Source organism: Cryptomeria japonica, chromosome 4 (genome assembly GCF_030272615.1).
Source record: "Cryptomeria japonica chromosome 4, Sugi_1.0, whole genome shotgun sequence".
NCBI lineage: Eukaryota > Viridiplantae > Streptophyta > Pinopsida > Cupressales > Cupressaceae > Cryptomeria > Cryptomeria japonica.
In genome coordinates this window covers 423,216,362-423,240,896 of record NC_081408.1, presented here as the reverse complement: position 1 = coordinate 423,240,896, position 24,535 = coordinate 423,216,362, and the positions used below count along the sequence as shown (strand labels likewise).

General features: G+C 32.5%; 1 protein-coding gene across 1 annotated transcript; it reads right to left on the bottom strand.

The window, feature by feature from the left end:
* Positions 1 to 267: 267 nt before the first annotated feature.
* Positions 268 to 23,879, bottom strand: LOC131031185 (uncharacterized). The gene is made up of 5 exons (XM_059219183.1): positions 23,376 to 23,879; positions 22,133 to 22,216; positions 3,338 to 3,470; positions 3,132 to 3,261; positions 268 to 1,161 (listed from the first exon to the last, which is right to left on the bottom strand). The coding sequence occupies exons 1-5, from the start codon at positions 23,877 to 23,879 to the stop codon at positions 552 to 554; spliced, it is 1,461 nt and encodes a 486-aa protein (XP_059075166.1). The 3' UTR covers positions 268 to 551.
* Between the last annotated feature and the right edge of the window lie 656 nt (positions 23,880 to 24,535).

Genomic DNA, 24,535 nt, shown 5'->3' with positions numbered 1-24,535 from the left:
TCTTACTTTTAATCAATTTAAAATAAAAATGACATTAATGGATTGACCCTTAGGATTTTAAAGAAAAAGATGGAGTGAAAAATCTTAACTTTTCAGGTTTTATTTATTCTAAATTACTTTTCTTTCACGTACGGATAGAAATGTAAAGGCAAAGTATTGAATGGATTAAATCAAATTCGACTTCAGATAAGAGCGTTCACACCACACATCACCATCAACTCAAGTACTCAAATTCTCTCTTACATTCATATATAAATGGTCTGCAACATGAACATGCCAAAAGATCAGCATTGCTTTTCTTATTCATTTTATATTCCAGCATTGCTCTATATGGATATGATGGACACAACTTTTAGAAAAGGTCTGATCTACGGAAAAAATGAAAAGAACACTGTTTCAGATACATTACAATAAGTAGTATAAGTATGCGCTGTCTCAATACAGATAAATGCTCTGCAACACAATCATAGATTATTCCCTTCACAATTAGATAGACTTCTTCTTTTTACTTAGCATCTATATCTTTTATCTTAGGAAGATTTTGAAGAATCCTAATCCAAATAATTATTGGGTGAATAAAGATCTTGATGGAGAGTATATGCATCAAGATCAGCAGAATATAAACTGGATCGAGCTTCAATTGTCCCCAAATTGTTCTGCAGTGTGGAAATCAAATATGTATCACAAGGGATTTCAATATTTGAGATTGGCCCATAAAAATCACGATTTGTGGGCTCGTTCATAAGAGACCAGGTATCTACTGGTAGAATATCCAGTTGATTTTCTACACAGAGTTCCTTCACATGTTCAGCCATGTTTGCTCTCGAGCTTGATGTTTCACACATGTTTGATGGTATATAAGAATTTATACAGTTAAATGTGTCATCTCTGGTAGCTGCATTTGGAAATGTGGAAGCAAATAATTCAGTCTGGTGTTGTGGGGGGTGAATGTATTGGATGTTTTGATCAAAGCCAGAAAAATCAGGGCAGATTATGGAGTTCATCTGGGCATCATTATTGTTATTATTATTACTATTGTTCGTGTCATGCCTTGCAAGGAAAATGTCTGAGCTTAAGGCCTTTTTCTTCAAACAGCAATTCCAGTAGTTCTTTATTTCGCTGTCTGTTCTTCCTGGCAAATGCTTCGCAATCTGTGCCCACCTGTAAATCCCAACACTGAGGATTTAGAAAAAATTTAAAAGCTGTTGAGGCTTTTATGGAATAATCTTAGGAATTATTTCTTAAAAAGCAATTGATATACAATAAAATTGGAAGTATAAATTTTTTGGAGTTCATGGTAGATTAGCTTGATAGTTTCTGGATTTGACTGTAAATAATTTGATTCTCTTTTTAGGATCTCTTGAGTCATCGGGACCTGCTATTCTCTTCACTAATCAGCTCATCCTGATGATGGATTGTAAAGTATGATCCAAAACATTGATGAAAAATTGTTTATGTAGTCAAATCCACAAACTATCAAACTAATTACTGTAAAACATTTAATATATAATGAAGATAATGATGAGTGAGATTTTTAGACATTTTGGATCTATTTATGTATGGGCTGGATGATTTTTAATGGTGTGACTTTTTTCTGTTCATGGTAGATTAGCTTGATAGTTTATGGATTTGACTGTAAATAATTTGATTCTCTCTTTAGGATCTCTTGATTCATGGGAACTTGCTATTCTCTTCACTAATCAGCTCATCCTGATGATGGATTGTAAATTATGATCCAAAACATTGATGAAAAATTGTTTATGTAGTCAAATCCACAAACTATCAAACTAATTACTGTAAAGCATTTAATATATAATGAAGATAATGATGGGTGAGATTTTTAGACATTTTGGATCTATTTATGTATGGGTTGGATGATTTTTAATGGTGTGACTTTTTTCTGTTCAAATCCGTGCCGAGCATAGGGGCCCAGTAGAAATTTGAACCTTTGTGACGGTTTCACCAAGCAAGTGTTTTAACCTCTAAACTACATGGATCATCCCACAAACTATTGCTATCTTAATCACTATATAGAAATTTAATATTATAAAAATTATATTACCATACTAATGTAGGATAGACAATTGGTATCTTTTAACCATTCTATATTCTGCTAATAGAAATTTCGTACTATAAAAAGTATAATGAAGATAATGATGTCTGAGATTCTTATATAGACACTTCAGGTCCGTTGATGTTGGGTAAATTAGATGATCCTCCTCCTTTTCCAATACTCTTGCTCTTGTCTAATAGAAGTTTTATATAATTGTGTTTTAATCTTTTCTTTTTGAATTATTTTATTTATAGTAACATACACATTATTCATTAAACAAAATCAATGTATTTAATAATCTAAAAATATTTAGTTAATGATAACATTGAAGATTAATTATTTATAAATTATTTGCAACATTTTGCTTTATTCTATATTATTATGAATAATTACACATTAAATCCATTGTATGCTATTAATAGAAAATTAATCTTATATAATTTTCATCAGAACCATTCAAATCTTAACTATATTATACCCACTATTTACTGCTGACAGAAATATAATGCTATACTATACTAATGCAGGACAAATAATTAATATGTTAACCATTATATACGCAGTATATTTGCAATATTTTACTTAATTTGAAATTGTTATGAACAATTACAAATGAAAGTAAACTGGCATTATATACTATTAATAGCAATTTAATTGTATATATTGTTTCGGCAAAACTATAACGTACCTACTATTTACTACTGACAAAAATATAATTCCATACCAATGCAGGACAAACAATTAGTATGTCAACCATTGCATGCCACTGTATGCAAGACAGACAATTGATATGTTAACCATCGTATACCCACTGTATACTACTATCAGAAATCTAATATTATCCAGTAATGCAGGATGAACAATTAGTGTGTGAACCATCGCATAAATCCACTGTATAATACTAGTAAAAATTCAATATTATACAATTTTCAGATAAATGATTGGTATCTAAACTAAAACATCAGCAGTAAGATCAATTTGAAACAGCCAATACATTAACCACAACGCCAACAAAGACATAATACTAATAATACCAACGTAAGTAGTTGTTTAAATCTATAAAAAGTAATATAGATACCTGTTCCCAAGGCAGCTATGAAGATAGAGGATCATGTTTTCTTCCTCTGGGGACATATTGCCACGCTTAATATCTGGCCTTAAGTAGTTTATCCACCTTAATCTGCAGCTCTTTCCACACCGTTGAAGTCCTGATTACAGGAATATTAGTAACAACATTACAATATATCCCATGACTTAACATAATACAAAGGTGAGAGTAATTACCAGCTCTATCAGGCAGAGATGACCAGCAGCCATGGCCATGAGATATTATATAGTGGAAGAGTTTCTCATCTTCAAAAGGTGACCACAATCCTCTTCTCACTGGCTGCTTACTGCAGCAATTGTGCTTGCTACGCTGCCTCATAATCATCTAAATATAAAATACATGCATTATATGTTCCTTTGGGTAATGTAATATCTATTTGTTTGCGTGCATACTTATAGCCCACAGACAAAATGATGTAGAAGTGAGCACACATTGGAAGGATTAAGGGCTCTGCTATGGGTGTCGTAGAATCTGAGCCACTAGGCTGAAGAATCATGCATCGCATTGACGTGGCTTGTACGCTGTTTTGGATGGACCATTTCAATTCCAATTCCACACTCTTAACTTTCTCCACCATTTTGACCATTTCTATAAGTGAAACATACAATCATAATAACAGTGATGGTACACCTTCCAATCCCTCGCTTTATATTTCTACTGGTGTCATTGATATTTATTTCTCGAAACTATACAATTGATCTTGATTATCATTAAATGAGTTCATATATCCACAAATCATTATCTGAATGAGTTAGGGATTATGAAAATAAACAAAGAAGAGTTTAATAGGTTGCGATTTTTTAGGATGTATATCTTTTAGTTTTTAGTTTTTGGTGACCTTTTAAATAGAACAATATTAAGTTGGGTGACCTTTTAGAAGTAGATATAGTATTTATGTGAGAGTAGCATTTAGTTGAGTGATCTTTCGAGAATTTAAGTAGATAAAGTGTTTTTATAGAAGATATGAACTCAACATCATTTAGATGCTTACAACATGGACTTTGTCAAGTGAGGAGTATTTAGTTGATTGATCTTTTATGAATATCAATGTTTAATTCAATTTAATACATGATTAGGTGACATCCTAGAAAGATCTACTACTCAATTCATTGGAGTATAGTTTGAGATCTACTCAATTCATAGTAGTATTAGTTTCAATAACCTTTCAAAAAGCGACATTGCTTGAGATAGAGCACTATTTGATTGTGTGACCTATTGAAAGTTTTGATGTTTGAGCCAATTTAGTATTAGATTTGGTGGTCTCTCAAAAAAAATTTGTATTTAAGCTAGAATAATATCAATTTGGGTGGCTTCTTGGAAAATTGTAATGTCTAAGCAAGATTGATATTGGATTGGGTAATCTCCAATTATTTTTTGGTTGAACTATTAAGCTATGGTGCTTGAACAAGAGTAATACTAAGTTAAATGACTTCCTAAAAATGTTGGTGCTTGAGCTGGGAAGTTTTGGTCCTTGATCTAGAGTAGCTTTGTGGTTCAATTGACGTTCAAAGAAATTTATGTGCTTTCATATAAGACTAGTACTAGGTTGGATGACCTCTTGGACCCTTAATTATTTTTAGTGCTTCAACCCTATAAGCATCACTTTGATGCAATGCATTGATTATAAAAAAATCACATATTGTCAACATATTTATGTGCTTTCACTTGAGAGTAGTACAGGTTTGATGACCTCTTGAACCCTTGGTTATATTTAGTGTTGCAATCCTATAAGCATCACTTTGATGCAATATATTTATTATAAAAAATTCACACATTGTCAACATATTTATGTGCTTTCATATAAGAGTAGTACTAGGTTGGATGACTTCTTGGACCCTTGGTTATTTTTAGTGTTGCAATCCTATAAGTATCACTTTGATGCAATGTATTCATCATAAAGAATCCACCTATTATCAACATACTGATCATTTATACAAGACACATGTCTGCAAATAAATAGACCACATGTTGACCACAATTATCTAATTATTTAAACCTTTTCAATACAATAAATACTAAATGTTTCACCATTAAAAAAATAACTTAAAGACAAAATCTAAAACCATAATAAATAATTTCTTCTTAACAACTATTCTTAAAATGTACATTTATTCTTAAAATGTACATTGAAAGTCATTCATAACCCCAAAAACATATATTTTGGAAACACTATACATGGTATAATTTTTACACAATTAACAACAGTAAATCATGAGATGACCCACTTATTAGTGGTTATTTGCAGTAAGAAATTGATTAGTTGAAGGTGGAGGGTTGTATTCATGGAGTGGGTCACAAATGGAGGAAAGCAGAGGTGTAGGTAAACAGTAGCTCATTTATAGCGCTTATAAAAGACTACTATCTAATCTGTGGGCTAAAACAGGCAGTGGAAAACTCTAGGGTTTGGTTTGGTAGTTCAATCATTGCTACTGCATGCCCAAACAAACACACCAGATAAACACTCAACTCCACCTTGCCCTTCGAATCTTTCCAAACAAATCCAAGCACAGATGGTATTTTCAGTCTGGATTATTCTCAAGCTTTCAAACATAAAAGAAATAGAATATACGTGGTGTATCTGACTGTAACTAAATTGCAGGCATCTTCATTTAGAAAGAAGAAAAGTAACAAAATAACAATGACTACACCATTTTAAAACACACACCATCTTTGCAGAAGTTAAAACGATTGGGGAATCTTTCTTCTATTAAATAATGCAAAATGTAATGATCATTTTCTGAATTTTGTAAGTTACCGCAAGGTTTTTAGTGTTTTGTTATACATAAATTAAATAAAATAACAAAAATAAATCTTTATTGATTATATAATTATAATGGTGAAAATTATATACGCACAATGTATATATTTTCTTTTTTTTTTGGAGTCATTTTGATTGGATTAGTTTTTATTTAATGAATAGAATATAAGTGGTACATTTTTATGTAAAAGTTGATGAATCACAAGTATTTTGATTAATTTAAACATCTCACACTTTAAGAACCTTTAAATTATTTGCTTCTTTTTGGGTCTCAAAATCACAAGTCTCTTTGTCGATTACATAATTGTAATGGTGAAAATTGCATAGGTGGCATATATATATTTTCTTTTGGATTCATTTTGATTGGCTTAGTTTTTATTAGAATATAAGTGATACATTTTAATGTAAAAGTTGGTGAATTGCACACATCTCTCGATCAATTTCAACATTTCACATCTTAAAAACCTTCAAATTACTTGCTTCCTTTTAGGTCTCAAAATCACAAAACCTCTTCTCTAGTATCATTACTCAATGTGAGATAATGGTTCAAGGTATTTTAGGTAGAGAGAATGATACATCAACTAGTAGATGATGATTTTAGGTCAGTGCATAGGAGTAAAACCTATCATTTTATTCTTTAGGTTTTGTAAAACCTAGATGGGATTCCCTCGAGGGCTTTGGATAAGACAAAAAATGGAGAAAGGATTTGACTACCATGTCTTAATGTCAACCAATCACAAGGCCACTAGACCTCATTGTTAGTAGATATAGTTAAGCATGCATATGCACCTAAGGATAAAAATTGTTAATAATTCTTAAGATGACCCCCCTTATCTTGTTTTACACGTGCATCTTGTATCTCATCATCACAACTCTTTAGATTTTCATATGACATAAGTTCACTAAAGGTGCACACTTAACAAGCACCAAGCTCTAAGGTGGATCGAAATCCTACATGCATAAACATCCCAAGGTCTCATTCTAATGTAACCATCTTAAGATGTAACCAAGGTAAATAAATAAAGTGGATTATTCCATGTAGATAGAGCAAGAAACTAAGCTAAACTAGAATATAAGGTGATATGTCTGTACATAAAATATGGTGAATCACATGTGTCTCAACTAATTTACATGATTTTGCATCCCAAGAACCTTCAATTTAATTGCTCCCTTTTGGGTTTCAAAGACACAAGATCTCTTGAAATTGAGATAGGGGTACAAGGTATATTAGGTAGAGATAATGATACATCAACAAGGAGATCATGGTTTTGGGCTAACATAGATGATTAGGGACTACCCTTTTCTTCTTCATTTTTTGTAGAACCTAGGGGGTATTCCCTTGAGGCCTTAAAATAAGATGAAATTTGAAAAAGGCTTTCACTACCATGCCTTAATGGTAATCAAGAACAAACCTACTAGACCTCATTGTTAACTATTTTGGACAATCATTCATACACACCTAAGGATATTAATTAATTACATTTCTTAAGATGAATCCACTTATCTTATTTTTACACATGTATCTTGTATCTTATCAACATATATATAAAGATATTTATCTAACTTGAGTTCACTAGAAGTGTGCACTTAATAAGTGTTAGGCTATATGGTGGATATAAATGCTACATGCACAAACATCTCAAGGTCTCATTCAAATATAACTACATTAAGATGTAACCAAAGTTATAAAATTTACCACTGCAAGTAGATAGAGCAAGAAACTAAGCTAAATTAGAAATGAAAAAATATTTTTTAATGAAAATCTTCAGATTCTCAACTAACATGATTGGTTCTAAATATATTGGGAGATAGAGTCGCATCATGTAAGAAGAAAATACAAACATATGGGAGTGCAATAGAATCATAAAAATAAGGAAACATTACATATCACACATTTTTAAAATCACAAGTAGATTAATAATACCCCACATGTATTACAGAGAAGACCATTACCAAAGCTTGTAATGTAAATTATAATATTATAAAAATTAATCAACTTCTCATTACATCAAGCTAGTAAATATGAAAAGAGAGAACAAAAAAATAAATTAGGACATTCCTTTGAAATATTATAGCCTACCATAAAAAAATATTAGCATATAATCACTCATCTTGATTACACTTTCCTATAGCTCCTATAAGTAAGATATTTTCCTTACAATTTTGTAGATATATTAATTGATCCCCTAGTGTACATGCCTTTAGCATCTAGAATATAAAAGTGATTTAGAGACCAAAAACTTATTACATCTTACATCCTTGTGTGTATAACATTATATTACATATTGCAAGTTGGGAAGGAAAACATGAGCATTCAAAAGTCTTGCAAGTTGTCTATGTTTATGAAAGGAGGCAAGGTACAAATAAACACTTGCTACACTAAAATTTGAGAGCATTGTGCAAATTTTAATCTTTTAACAGATACAAAAAGAAAAAAAATATTAAAAATAAAATAACAACATACTATACTAGAAGAATACATGGGGAAATCCTTTTTGGAGAAAAACCCCACACTCCAATATAGTCCAATGTATTATTTTGCAAACAACATAGTTACAATATACTTACAAAACAAGCCTTTACAAGAGTATCATCAATTAAATATTTGAATGAATTTTGATAACTTAATAATATCTATAAAACTCTCACACAACCTCCATTTCAAGTACCTAGTATTAGGAAATACAATTTATGAAATCATCAAATGGCAATCAGAAAATTATGAGATAAAACCACTCAAAAAGTGACATCCAAATCTTAAGATGAGTCCACATACATAAAATAATACACTTTTTCCACCTATTATAGCATCGATATAATACAATCACCAAAATGGGCATTCTATTTTGGTTCCATTATCTACAACCAAAGATATCTTATAATGTGTGATGCAATGGATCATAAGTTAGTTAAAATGTGTTATAAATCTTTCGTGTATCCAACATTTTTTATATTTCCAATGCAAACTTTTAGAATTCATTACTTTGATTGAGAAGACTATTTCCTCCACTCCGCCCTTTCTTTTTAAAATATAGATCTTAAAGAGACCTAAGCAATATGAACCTCCAAAATTGGTCCATTTGGCCAAAAGCTAATTCTATAGCCTAGAAATTGAGTTTTTCTACTTTATAACCCAAAAATCACACTTTTTAAAAAATTTGTAATTAGGAGCAATGTTGAGTCACATTTCCTATCAATATTATTTCATCGTCTTCACATTATTACATATGTGTGGGAAACCATGCATCTTCTATCAATGACAATTTATAAATTCATAAAAAAAACATGTCCTTTAGAGGTTGATAAGCATTGAGAAACCATATCTTGTCTTATCACATCCATTTGAGACCATAAATGGTGCCATGGGTCATGTAGGGGCTAGATAGAATTTTTGGTCGAGTTGTAGAAATCTAAGGAAAAAATAGAAGAAGTTTGGATACATATATAGGAGGAGGTAAAAAAAATTGTAACTGAATGTATTGGGGACCTAGGAAGATGCATGGAATTGAAGCCAAAATGGGTAGAGGGTTGTTTCTAGAAGGAAGGGGAAATCTGCAAGGGGAACCAATAGAAAGAAAGAAAGTTAGAACCATTGGGAAGTGAGTTATTTGATTGGGTTATCAATGATGGGAAAAGTGAGTCTAATGAAACAACATAAGGACATATGACAAAATAATTAGTAGTTTTATGGGAAGTCCTAATACTAGCTCTAGTCGGGGACATCTTGCAAAAATATTGAGAATTTGGCCACTTTCTTCGAAGTGAACTAAAACTACCCACATATGGGTAAAAAGGTAAAGTATTCATTTCTGAAAAAGTTTAGTTGTGAAGTGTTTACCCATATTGACATGGAAAATAGAACAAATCTTGAGGCAAAATCTAAGAAGTGTGCCTTTATTGGATATGGAGTAAATGATTTTGGTTATCATTTATGAGATTATGAAAATCAAAAAATCATTGGGAGTAGAGATGTCATAATCAATGAAAAGGTCATGTACAAAGATTAGTTGCAAGGAAAGAAACAAAAAAGGAAAACAAAAAATATATGGTTCTTGATGAAATCCTAGAAAATATAGTTCCAATAGTGACAAAAAATCACAATATTCAACAACTAAAACAACAACAAGTACCTCAAACTCCTACAAGGAGATCTACTAGGATAATTATACTTTTTGAATGATACTCTCCTTCATTATATTATGTATTATTGTCCGATTATGGTGAACTAGAAAGTTATGCAAAAACAATGTAGGTAGAAACTATAAAGAAGTGGGAGTAAGGAATGAAATAGGAGATGGACTTATTGATACAAAACTAGACTTGGGACTTGGTTCAATTGCTTGAAGGTAAAAGCGAATTTACAAGCAAATGGGTTTATAGGCTAAAATAAGAAAATGGAGGCAAGAAAAGGTTTAAGGCCATATTGTGGTAAAAGGTTTTGTAGTAAAAAAAAGGAATTGATTTTGATGAAATATAAATTCTCTTGTTGTTAAAATAACACCTTTTTAAACTATTTTGAGTCTTATGGATATACAAGACTTGCATCTTGAACAATTAGATGTAAATACAACTTTTCTCCATGGAGATTTGGAGGAAGAAATTTATATACAATAAACGTAGGGATATGATATCAATGTTAAGGAGGACCTAGTGTGTAGGGTAAAGAAGAGTTTGTATGGCCTAAAGAAAGCACTCTGACAATGGTATTTGAAATTTGACAGTTTATGGCTAAAGAAGGTTACAACATTTGTCATTCAATAATTGTATTTACTTTAAGAGACTAGATGATGGTAGCTATATTATCATTTTATTATATGTTGATGGCATGCTTATTATTGAATCTAATATGGAAAATATCAATAAAATTAAGTAGAAATTAGCAAATTCATTGGATTTGGGTGCAACAAAATAAATCCTTGATATGAGAATAACTAGAGAAAGAAAAATCGCAAATTAACATTGTCTAAAAGTGATTACATAGAGAAGGTGTTGAAAAGATTTCAAATGTAGGATGCAAAAAAAGTAAGTATACCTTTTCCGGGTCATTTTAAATTGACTAAGGAGATGTGTCCCAGGACAAAAAAGATGGATTACATGTCCAAGGTTCCATACTCTTCAATGGTTGATAGTGATGTGTATGCCATGGTGTGTACAAGGCCAAATACTGCAAATGCAGTCGGAGTTGTGAGTAGGTAAAAATCTTAGAAAAAAGAATTGGAATGAAATAAAGTGAATTATTTGATATTTGAGAGGTACTACTACTTAAGCATTATGTTTCGGAGGTTCCAACTCTACTCTAGATAGGGGTATGTTGATTCAAACTTAGTAGGTGACATTGATAGTAGGAGGAGCACCACAAGATATGTCTTTAATATAGGTGGAACAATAAAAAAAATTATCGATAATTTTGATTTATATTATTAATATAAAATATTTAAGCATACATAGTGAAATTGTGAAATCAAGGATTAATCCCTGTTCCAATCTCAGAGCATGGAGAAACCACCAACTACTAACATTAACCCTACTATAGCCTAACCACTTTAACACCAACCATCAAAATTATATAATACCCGCCTACAATCAAACCTTGCACCTACAATATTAAGTTTGTTATCACTATTAAAGGGAACCCGCAAAAAAAAACATAACAAAACATTACTACCCATCATCCCCATTACAAAAGAAAACACAACACAACAGACTAGATTTTCTTTTTCTTCTTGCTTGGGCCGTTAACCTAATAGTCGTCATGGACAAAAATAGGTTTTTTCTCAGTGACCCTTTTCTTGGCTTCCCTTTCTAGTTGCAACTCCACTTCTCTTTCCTGAATGAAGTCCTTGAGAGCCTTCCACCCGAATCTCAATTCCTTCGTCTATGCCTCTCTGTTTGCACCGTCATTCCAAAGAATGAAGGGACAAAATTATGCTTTCACACCCTCTGACATGATGCATTCACCAAATGGACGTCGCAACACCTTCCCCACCACCACACATGCCATTCAAGGGACGCTAACCCACACAAAGAGTGATTCAGAATGCAACCCTTCGCCACCTGAACCACCTCCTCTCTCGACCCCAAAAGCCAAACCCTAAGAGACCATCATGGAGATGATGTTTACATTTGTCCCGTAATAGAATTCATACTACAAATAGTCTTCACCAAGCAATAGCTCAATTATGTATAAGAAAGAGGGGTCATCAAACTTGAAAATTTCCCCAAGCCTCTTCTTTGAAATCTTGCCAAAAAAGGCAAGTTGTTGCTTGATTGAATGGAGCGAAAAATTTACTTCCATCTCACTTAGTTGTAACTTGGGCACCCTCCTATCACAATCTCACCAGCTTACTCAATACACCAACACCTAGAGAATGCAAAACAGTGCTGCCCACCTTTACATTTAGTAAACATCCAAATCACCCCCTGTCATAATCAACATTAATGGGCATTGACTCTTGCATGTTTGGCAGCGTACTCAACACCCTTCATACAACTCGACATCTTGGAAGTCTTCCCACACTCCATCCCCACCCACGTCATAGAATGATGTGGCCATTTTAGAAAGTACATCTACCACATCATTGCCTTCTCTCAAAACGTGGGAGATTTTAAAGGATTCAACAAATATAATTCCTTTCTAATAACTTGGATAAATTTATTGATTTTCCAAGCAGTCACCTCACCTTTCAAAAGGGCTTTCACAACAATCTAAGATTCCCCTTCCAAATGTAGACACAAAATTGAAAGACGTGCTTTTCTCACTTCCCAAAATGTTGCCTAAAATTCAGCTTCATTGTTAATGTCATGAACCAATCTCTTAGCATTGATTTCCAAAATATTCCCATTCGAGTCGTGGGCAACAAAACCAGCCCTTGAAGGCCCTAGATTACATTTTGATGCTCCATCGAAGTTCACTTTTATCCAACTAGTCTCTAGCTTCTACCAAATAGTAATAGCCCTCATATCCCCTTTGCCCAACAAAGCACCCAAATCCATCCAGGAGATCCCATTAACGGGCCTAGGTGAAAAAATAAATATTTATATTTCATGATTGCAAAAGGCTTTTGCACTTTCAATAGAAGAAAAATATGGTTTTCCTTTTTTGCAAAGGTTAGTACGAAGATGATTTGGTTAAAAAGGTTTATGAAGGAATTCAGAAAGCGACATGAGAATATCAAGTTGTACAATGATAGTTAGATTTTTATTAATCTTACAGTGAACCCTTCACTCTAAGATAAAACATTTACAGCTCAAGGACCGTTTCATACAATAAATTTGAGAGGATGGATAGTTGAAGGTGGAAAAGATATACCCTAGTCAGAATCCTATAGATATGTTAACCAAGGCAGTAACTCAAGATGAATTTATTTCCTCCTTAGTTTTGGTTGGCTTTCAAGCATAATAATATTGGAAATCATAAATAAGCCAAATCCAAGTGTGTCAATCCAGTGGAGTTGCAGGTGCAATGGTGTTTATCTAGGACCAATCTCCAAGCAAGAATTTTTTGGTGTGTGGTAATAGATCATGCTGCTACACTTAAATTTTGGTGACTTCATCAACCATATTTTCTCCCCAAATTAATTAATTAATGAGTACAAGGGGGCATAGCTCCTCCTATGATTCCCAAAGGTAGAGACCATGGTAGGGGTCTGGGGGCTACTGGGGATAGGACCCTTGCAGTAAAAATTACCCATTATTTGAAAAAGGAGTTTGTAAGGTTTGTACCCTTAATATCTCTCATAAATAAATTTATTACATATTTAACACATCATCAAATATAATTTAAGGTATAAAATCTCCATAAACAATAATAATAATGAATTACAACTTGGAGTTCTAGTGCTCATCCTAGGAAAGTGCATATACATAATATGTGATTACAGCAGTAATAGATCATGCTGCTACACTTAAATTTTGGTGACTTCATCAACCATATTTTCTCCCCAAATTAATTAATTAATGATTACAAGGGGGCATAGCTCCTCCTATGATTCCCAAAGGTAGAGACCATGGTAGGGGTCTGGGGGCTACTGGGGATAGGACCCTTGCAGTAAAAATTACCCATTATTTGAAAAAGGAGTTTGTAAGGTTTGTACCCTTAATATCTCTCATAAATAAATTTATTACATATTTAACACATCATCAAATATAATTTAAGGTATAAAATCTCCATAAACAATAATAATAATGAATTACAACTTGGAGTTCTAGTGCTCATCCTAGGAAAGTGCATATACATAATATGTGATTACAGCAGTAATAGATCATGCTGCTACACTTAAATTTTGGTGACTTCATCAACCATATTTTCTCCCCAAATTAATTAATTAATGAGTACAAGGGGGCATAGCTCCTCCTATGATTCCCAAAGGTAGAGACCATGGTAGGGGTCTGGGGGCTACTGGGGATAGGACCCTTGCAGTAAAAATTACCCATTATTTGAAAAAGGAGTTTGTAAGGTTTGTACCCTTAATATCTCTCATAAATAAATTTATTACATATTTAACACATCATCAAATATAATTTAAGGTATAAAATCTCCATAAACAATAATAATAATGAATTACAACTTGGAGTTCTAGTGCTCATCCTAGGAAAGTGCATATACATAATATGTGATTACAGCAGTGGTGCATATGCCATTAGTGATAGTGATCCATCATGAGAGACATTATAAAATAATGAATATATATATATATATATATATATATATATATATATATATATATATATATATATATATATATATATATATATATACACAATTTCCCTTGCTCACCACTAACCACAAGTCATTTTCAAGCTAAGGATGGGAACATGGCCTGGGCGCTTTTCTACCCAACCATTAAGCAATTATGGTTCCTCAGAGTTTTCTCTAACACAAAGAATTGCCAACCCTACATGAAGAGACTAATCACTTGGAGATAATGGAAGGATGAAAACCATGGTGCAAACGGATACATCTACATGCACATCTACTATATGATAATGCATTGTCATATTATCAATTAATGCCAAATAAACATATGAAATAAATTTTCTAGGCAAATCATCTATTTTAATAAACTAGTATTTGGCCAAAGCACTTTTAAAATACACATTTTCTTAAAAAGAGGACCATCCTTCTCTATTTACCCATACTCGATACCTCTTCCCAAAAACATAGCTTGACAAACACATAATGCAAATACATGCCAATGAACTTATGATTATGCATCTTTTATATGATGTGGTATTTGGTCATAATTTTGTATAGTATTTCATATGCATTATTCACTAATTCTCTAGTCTACATGGTTGTTTTGATGCAATGATGACATATTTATCTACATGGCTTTTAATATGCATTCATAGTGACTCATTATTCTACATGGTTGTTCCAATGCAATAATGACATATTCATGCATTCATTTTCACAATCACGAAGATAAGACATATTGTAGACATATCTTAGAAAATGGATAGAATTTCAATTTAATAAAGAGGTATGGTAAATATGAAACCAAATTTTAAACAACATGTAGCATTATGAAATAAGTTTATTGAAATGAAATATAAATATGAGAAGGTATATCACATGTATGTATGCGAGGTATACATATATTTGATATACTATATATGTGTAAATATTCTCAAATATGCTTATTTTATGTTATTTTTAGTTGTAAATCTAATAAACTTTCATTTGAAGGAAAATCATTTTTTTGGTTTTAAATATTTTCTCTATGTTTTACTCTCTTTCCCTTGACATGGATAATTATAACTAATTTATCTATATTTTAGGTTCCTGTGAAAGGGATTTTTTGAAAGCTTGTTTATATCCTATATTTCAACTAAATAAAGAAGATAACAAGTTTGCTTGTTTTACTGCTCATTCCATTCTATTTTATAATATAAAGTTACTAGGTTTTGATTTCATATGCAGAAGAAGATTTCTACTCAAGTTTCATATCCAAACTTCTCTAGAGGAGAAGTCTCCTTATTCTTTATTGCATCATCACTCTTATCATCACCAACACCTCTAGACATGTTAACCTCAAAGGATGACACATCAATAGTAGAAACATCATGAATATCTTCTAAATCAGTTTCACCTGGAAGGGGCTTGTTCTTCAACAATCAATTTTTCCTTCATCATCTCTTCAAGAATCATAGTTGTCTTCTCTCTCTCTCTCTCTCTCTCTCTCTCTCTCTCTCTCTCTCTCTCTCTCTCTCTCTCTCTCTCTCTCCATCTTTTCTATATCATCTCGGTCCTTACCCATTAGATTATTTACCCTTTTCTTGGTCTATAATTATTGTGATTGCATTTGAGATAATTTAACTCTTTCCTCATGGGAAAGAGATGCCCCAACTTTGTTTAAGGCTTGTTGCCTCATCTTCGCTTCTTTCAACACTACTTCTTGTCTTTCAACACCTAGTTCATCTACAAGACTGACTGGAATTTGATCAAGGATTTCAAATACATTACTATAGCCTTTTCAATTATGGCTTTGTCAACAAGAGGCATATCCTTTTATTTTCTTTTTTCTTTAGGACTTTCCTCTTATTCTCCTTGCCTTGTTCTCTTTTCTCTTCTCTTCAATACAAAAGCTTTCATTTCATCATCATCATCATCACCATCAACAACAACAACAACATTCACTAGAGAGACCTTTTCACTTTTTGTTGGTTGTTTTGTCCTTTAGCCTTAGTTTGTATTGGGACCTAAATAGCAATCCTTCTTCTACTAGGTGGAGCTTGAAATGGTCTGGAAGGATTAGGAGGTGTAATAGTTGTAGTGACAGACATTCTTGTTCTTCATATTCCTTAAGGTTATTTTGGGCCATTAGGAGGATCTTGAGATACCTCAAAAGTACTTCTAGATGGTATCTCTAACATCTCTTCTAGCCCTACCTTAGTCTTCTCAGATATCTCATCAACCTTTTTCCTCATAATCTTGTTGGTAATCTCCTCATAAGTCATAAATCTCTTAGCATTGGATTCATTGGGTTTGTTGACCAAAATGCCAGCATAGACAATCCATTCAAGTCTAGAAACCTCATAGGGTAACTGTGGAATCCATGTAGTCCTAAGCTCAACAACCTCCATATAAAAATCATATTTTTCAACAATGAAAGTAATAACTTCTTTGTATGTTTCAACAAGCTGTGTAGGTATCCTATATCCCTCTTGCATATCACTCAGGAAAGTTTTAAAGAAGCCCCAATATGCAACATCACTTATCTTACTATTCTAGAGAACTATGCATATGGTTCCTAATCTATTATGCAAAAGGAATATCCCTTCTCCAAACCACATTTTTCAATCCAGGAAATTCCTTCATAAAGTAAAGCATCAAGTAGATAATGAGAGAACCATACTTGAAGTTATATTTTGACCTCTTTGTCTTTTGCAAGCTCTCCATCAACTATTTTCGTAGTAACTCACAAAGGTCAAAATCTTTTCTCTTTAACCATCTAATATGTTGTGTGAATAGTTGTTGTGGTGGTATATCCCTCTCTGTTAGTGTAGTATACTTTAAAGGCAATGGCCATGGTGGCATAACAAACCCTCAAATCAACAATGTCATCTACTAAAAATGTTCTCTTAACAAAATTAGCTCCAATTAGTCTAATAACATCACCATTCTTCACTGACTTCAATACTAGTACTTCTCCAGTGGAGCACACCCCAATCACCTATCTTATAGATTCTTTGGTGATTCAATAGGGTTGATCAAGGTATATGAACTCCTCATGGATGTTATCAACACAATTTAGATCCACTCTTATTCATAGAACATTAGAAAGCTCTTCTAGATGTCTAGTTTCTTCTCTTCCAAGTTGGCATAATCTATTTTGAACATGAAATGATCATCCAATAAATGAGTGTCCTTGAAATATTTTATTTTTACATGATTGTATTCATTCAAGGATGAATTAATCTATATGCAAATATCCTCAATATAAATAATGTTAACGAGAATGTAGGAAAGCACTTTAACTTTATTAGTTGTACAGGATATTTAGGGTCGCTTCTTGAACACTGGTCTTGGCTTCTCTAGAACATCTATAACGCTAGTTGTAGACATGATTGATCTTCTTTAGATTAGGGTTTGAATAAAAACAAAAATACCTAAAAATATAACCATTAGGGTTTTTACACAGACGCTTTTGTAAAATATTCTTCGCTTCTTAGCTCTTTATCACTCTTGAATGCATAGAATGAAATAAAAAATGATCAAGTGTCATTCAAATACTATTCTTGTTTGCCCTCACAGATCCACATTGAATTCACATAGGTTTTTATGAAATTTTAACCACTCTATGATATTAGGTTATCATGATACATTCATTAAATATCTACAAAGAAAGCATTTCCTCTAGAAGTTTGACCAAATGACACAATATCACCAAACAAACATGTCCATATAATTATCAACCAATACGCTGAATATTTTAGCATCTTTTCTTCTCAAGGGATCTAAAAGGTTTACAATTTTAACTCCCCCTAATTCAATACTTTCATTTAGTTTTTGGAAGATCCATCTGCGTCATCTTGAGCTATATGTCCATCCTTCACCTCACTTCCTTCTTCTTCTAAATTTTGTCCATCTCCTTGAACTGAACCGATTCAACCTTCTTTTCAGGAGGAGAAGACCTCACATTCTTTCCCTTACAAAACCTAACAATATGTCTTGGTTGTTTACAATTATAGCATGTAGTACCATGGTGTGGACCATTTCCACCTCTTCTCATATTAGATCTACACTCAGTAGCCTTGTCACCAAACTTGTTGCGTGTGTAACAATAACCATAGAAGGATTGAGTAGTCATAGCATTATTCATGGAACTGTTCCTCATGACTTTACTTCTTCATTCACTATCTTTATGAACAAATTTATTGTAAGTATAGAAATGACCATTAAATAGTTGAGAGTTCATAGTATTGTGCCTTGGAAGTCAAAATGAATTCATACTCATTTTATTCCTACGTTCAACATCCTCAATCGTATTACAAGAATAACATTTACCATTGAAATATTGAGAGTACTTGGTTTGAGAAGTTTGATTAGGAGTCGACCTTCAAAAGTTATTGTTCTTGTTATAGACTTGAGTGAAATTGTTCTTATTCCCTTCTATTTTTTTAGATTCATCTTGTAACTTTTATTTTTCCTTCTCATTCTTTTGTTTAGTCTTATAACTTTCTCCCTTCTCAAAACCAAGGCCACCCTTATCCTTTTGTGGTTTCTGATAATTAAGCACCTCATCAAGGAGGTCACTTCCACCTTTGAGTTTTTAACCTTTCTCTACCTGTTCTTTTACATCCTCTAATTATTTTCTCAAAGCAACAATCTCATCCTCGAGCTTGGTGCATTCAAAAAGTTTATCACGAAGCTTGGTCTTCAAATAATCAATAATCTTCTTGTTTTATTCAACTTGAATCTTTAGGTTTACGTCATACTCTACCTTCTTGAGTTTATCATCACATTCTTTGCTTCCTTCATTCTTAGTTTTTTAGTTTGACAATTTCATCTTCCATCACTTTGAGTTTGTTTTTTCATTCCTTGCCTTCAATCTAAGCTTTTAGTCTAACTGATTATCTTTTCTTCCTTATTGAGCTTGGTCTTGTATTCTTCACATTTTTCCCTTGTAACATCTATGTCATCAAGAGATTATCAGATTTCTCCTTCAAAATCTACTTCACAATCATTAGGATCAATTTCCCAACAACCATTAGGTCTCATTGTTTCTAAATATGCACTTCTAGAAGAACTTTCTAGATATGTACCTTTGTGTTCAAATGCAAGATCTACCTCATTTGCAAGGCTATTTTCTTAGGGACCTTGCTCTAATCCCAATTGTTGAACACACCTAGATGTTGAGAGAGGGGGTGAATCAACATTAACTAAAACTCGTGCATCCATTAACCATTGAAACATTAAAACATATTTGTAGAAGGAAAGAACAAAAACAAAACATGCATCACATAAGAACACCATGATTTTTTATGTGGAAAACCCAATGAGGGAAAAACCACGATGAGAATTAACTCACTATATGAAATAAGATATTATAATATTTATTTTAGGGTTCACTACCCAAGGAAGCTTAGTGCTCCCAGAAAGGACTTGGGAAAAATGGGACAATGAAATAGGGACCTACAAAAGAGACTCATTGTTTAGTAGAAGGATACATGAAGATTATGATGAAAATGTAGACATGAACTGTTGTTACATATGTTTTATACTTTGGGTGAGGAATGAAATCTTATTGATTGATTTCTCTATGTTTGAAGGAGTCAGATGAAAATCAAGAATATAGATTCATTATTGAATTTATTTTTCTTAAAAATAGCTGACTGAGATCTAAAAATGTGAACTTAACTAGATAATATTCAATTGAAGAAAATTCATAATGGGAAAGAGAAGACAATTCTATATGTGTTTTTAAGTGAAATAATTAACTAACTATACCAAATAAATCTTTAAATTTATTTCATAGCTTCTTAGGTGTTGTGCATTCCTCAATATGGAACAACAAGCTATTAGAAACATGCAATTCAATCAAAAAGAGTAGTTGATCCAAAACCAAAACCAATAGTATAAAGAGCATAAGGAAAGGAAGGGGTAATAAAGGTATCTGAGATAGAAGTTTCAACTTTTGATCTTGTCATTTTATTAGTCAAAACTAAGGAAAATTTAATGAAATAAAATGTATTATGTGTTAGGAATTACAATGCAGGGTATAGAATAATGTAATAACTAATAAATTAAGATATTAATGTTAATTTATTAGATGTTAGTTTTTAGTTAGTTATTAGTTATGTGTTAGTTAGTAGTTAGTGGTTTGGGTAGTTAGTAAGTTGGATAGCTATATAGATCCATTGAATCTAATCATTTATGTTTTGACGATGGATGACTAATTTATGGTATTTGAGCATCTAGTTCTTTGTTTCTCATTTCCAATATGATATTAGAGCAAGTTTTATGGACCTCCATAGTATACTTTAGAAATGGAGTGTCATAGGAGGTCAAGGTTTTTGGCGAGGTTCTATGACGGACATATTGGTCCTCCAAGAAGAGGTAGAGGTAGTCAACATGGATGTGGTTTGTAGATACATTATTTTGTTGAACACACCACAAGACCAAAGGGGGGCAGTGAATCGACCTTGTCTGAATCCTTAAAATTATTTAATCACAAGTACTTATTAATTATCATTAACCAACTAAACATCAATACAAGATGAAGCAACAAATACCAAACACATGAACACCAAGATTTTACATCGAAAACCCAATGTGGGAAAAAATACAATGAGACTCAAACTCACAACATGAATAATTGAATACAATTTTTTAGGCTCAAGGCCAAGGAGACTCGCTACTCTCGATTTGGAGTTGTAGGCTAAGGCACATGACCTTAGGGAAATATATGATAAACTTGCACTATGGAAGCTCACTAATCTAGGGAAATATACAAAGGACTTATAGAGCTAAGATACATGATTCCAAGGCAAGATACAGATCTGCACAAGTTGCCAAAAGGACTCACTATCTTCTAGCAAGCACAAAGAAAATATGAATTGATCCGAGTAGAATTTCTTGATCACAAACACATCACAAACTAGTTTTCACACTTTTTCTTCCACACATATACTTCTACATCATCATCAATTAATCCACATACTTATTGATTAATCCATACTTCAATTCACATATCTACACATACACTCAACTAGGTCATCCACAAAATAAACATAAATTGCACATAGTTCACCACCTTGAGTAATTGCGATAAATGTAGTCCACTCCAAGAGATTAAGGGAGCCCAAATACATCACAACATGTCTTCCCAAGTTAATTCTAACAAACCAGACACACCACCACTTCCTCCAAAGTTGACATCAAATTTTACATGTAGATAAACAATAAATCACACAAACTAGTTGGACCAAAAACATTATCCAATACAAATAACTCAACGTGGATATTCACACGCATTGGTAAGACCCATGACAATACTTTAATCATGATTAAATTAATATCCATACCAAAATAGTATGATCCAAATGATATAAAACAACTAAGTCAATCATAGGTCAACACAACAAATAACACCAAAGAATAGAACAACATAACTTCACTTTCTTGAATTGTGAACTAAAACACTATGCGAACAACATGAACATGTCCTTCAAGATACACCACTTGAACCAACACTACAGAGCAATGTACATTATTCTCTAAACCAGTCCTGACATACAACCTCACAATCAGCAAACTGTAACTACCAACTTCAATACTTAAATAGCTAAGAACCTGAAAATATAATAGTACAAAATCCATAGAGCATAAACATTAAATCTATAACCACAAGGCATCAATAGAAAATGTAGATAAATACAATGCATTCTCCCATAAAGACTTTAAATACTCTTTCTTTCATTTATAGCTTCCACTACTGTCACCTTTCGAATACACCACATACTTTAAAATCGCCACTAGAAATTATAAAAACCTTTTAACACTCATTTCTAGATCACATATACATATATAACAATAAAAAACAACCAAAATTTTGTTGACAACACAAGTGAAAATCTTATTTTTTCCTCTTCACCTTTGTCATCAATACACACAAGCATGACACTAATGACAACATCATGAAAACTACACATAATCTCCTATGACAAAAAAAATTGACATCAATGATAGCACAAACTCATATATGCAACAATATCTCTCTTTTTAATTGATGGCAACACTTGTACCAACAAACCACCAATTAGCAATAGAATCTCCAACTGTAACTCTCTCCCCCTATGACATCAAGGACAAAGGGCATAAAATTTCAAGCCACAATTTAATTACCTCTCCCCGTTTGTAACTCTTCAAGCAATTGTACCTCCTTCCAAGTAGAACTCAAATATTTGTAATGCTCTTGTTAGGGATCTCACTCTTTTGCACATGTTTTCTTGTAACCTAGGAAACGACAACCATAATTGTTACCCCTAACAGAAGCCACCACATTAATCCAATAACAAAAGATAAGACTTTTAATCTCTCTTGGAAAGATTCGCCACTTTTATGCATTTTAGTTTGAAGGAGGAGGGGCTATAAGCCCTAATTTTTGTCAGAGATACTTACAAGTATCCTTTGACAATGCCTTGGTGAAAGTATATGCAACCTAATCCTTTGTAGGAACATAATTCAATCTGACTTCCTTCTCTACAACCTTCTTTTTTAAGAAATTATAGCGAATATAAATATGTTTAGTCCTTAAATGCATTACCGGATTTTTTGAAATGTTGATTGTACTTGTATCATCACACATAATAGGAATTTCCTCATCAAACATCACCTAGATATCTTTAAGAGTTTTCTTCATCCACATAACTTGAGTACAATAGGATGCTACTACAATGTATTATACCCATAGATATTGCCACGAATATTGCTTCTTTCTTAATTAAGAGACCAATCTGTGTCCCAAGAAAAATGCACCACCAATTGTACTTCTTTTGTCATCAGCAAATATAGCCAAATTAGCATTTGAGTAAGCTCTCAAAGAGAAATCATAATTTTTATTATACCACAAGATAAGGTTTGGATTCCCTTTAAAATATCTAAACATCCTTTTCACCGCTGAGTCATGAGACTGCTTTGGATAAGCTTGAAATCTAGCAACCAAACAAACAACGTGCATAATATCTGGTTTTGAAGTAGTCAAATATAACAATCCACCAATCATAGATCTATAAAGTTTTTGATCCACTTTTAAAGATTCACCATCCTTTCTTAAATGACAACCACTATCCACAGGGATTCCAACTAGCTTACAATTTTCCATACCAAACTTATTCAACATCTCCTTGATATACCCTGCCTGAGAAATGAAAATATCATCTTCTAATTGTATTACTTGAAGACCAATGAAAAATGACAACCCACTAATCATTGACATCTCAAATTCTTTCGGCATTTATTTTGTAAAATTCTTACAAACATCTTCATATCCACCAAATATGATATCATCAACATATTTATTTCCCACTTTCAACTTTTAAATAAATATTATTGTCTACAATACCTTTCTTGAAGTTCTAATACAACAAATATCTACCCAACCTTGCATACCAAGCTCTGGGAGCTTGCTTGAGTCCATAAAGTGCCTTCTTGAGTTTGCAGACCATATCCAAATCTTTTGACAATTGAAACCCATCTGGTTATTCAATTTAAACCTATTCTTCAAGTTCTCCATTCAATAATATTAGCTTAACATCCATCTAATATACCTTAAAGTTCTTGTAGGAAGCAAATGCAAGAAATATTTTTATAGCTTCCATACTAGCTACTAGAGCAAAAGTATCCTCAAATTCTATACCTTCAACTTGTGAATAGCCTTTACATATTAGTCTTGCCTTGTTTATTACAACTTCCCCATCTTCATTTACCTTGTTCAAAAATACCCACTTTGTTCCTATCACATTCTTGTCCACTAGTCTATGTACTAGTTCCCATGTCTAATTATTTTCTATCTGATTCAAATCTTCTTCCATTGCCTTCATCAATCCATCATCTTTGCTAGCCTCTACAAAGGTCTTTGGCTCCATCTTGGATAAGAAACCAAAATTTGCT

Coding starts and splice junctions, on each gene's coding strand:
- LOC131031185 (XM_059219183.1), bottom strand. CDS start 23,879: ATGCCGAAAGAATTTGAGATGTCAATGATTAGTGGGTTGTCATTTTTC. Junction 22,217..23,375: donor TTTTCTTGGGACACAGATTG/GTCTCTTAATTA, acceptor TTATATTTTCAG/GTTCTTAGCTATTTAAGTAT. Junction 3,262..3,337: donor ATCTCTGCCTGATAGAGCTG/GTAATTACTCTC, acceptor TCCTGTAATCAG/GACTTCAACGGTGTGGAAAG.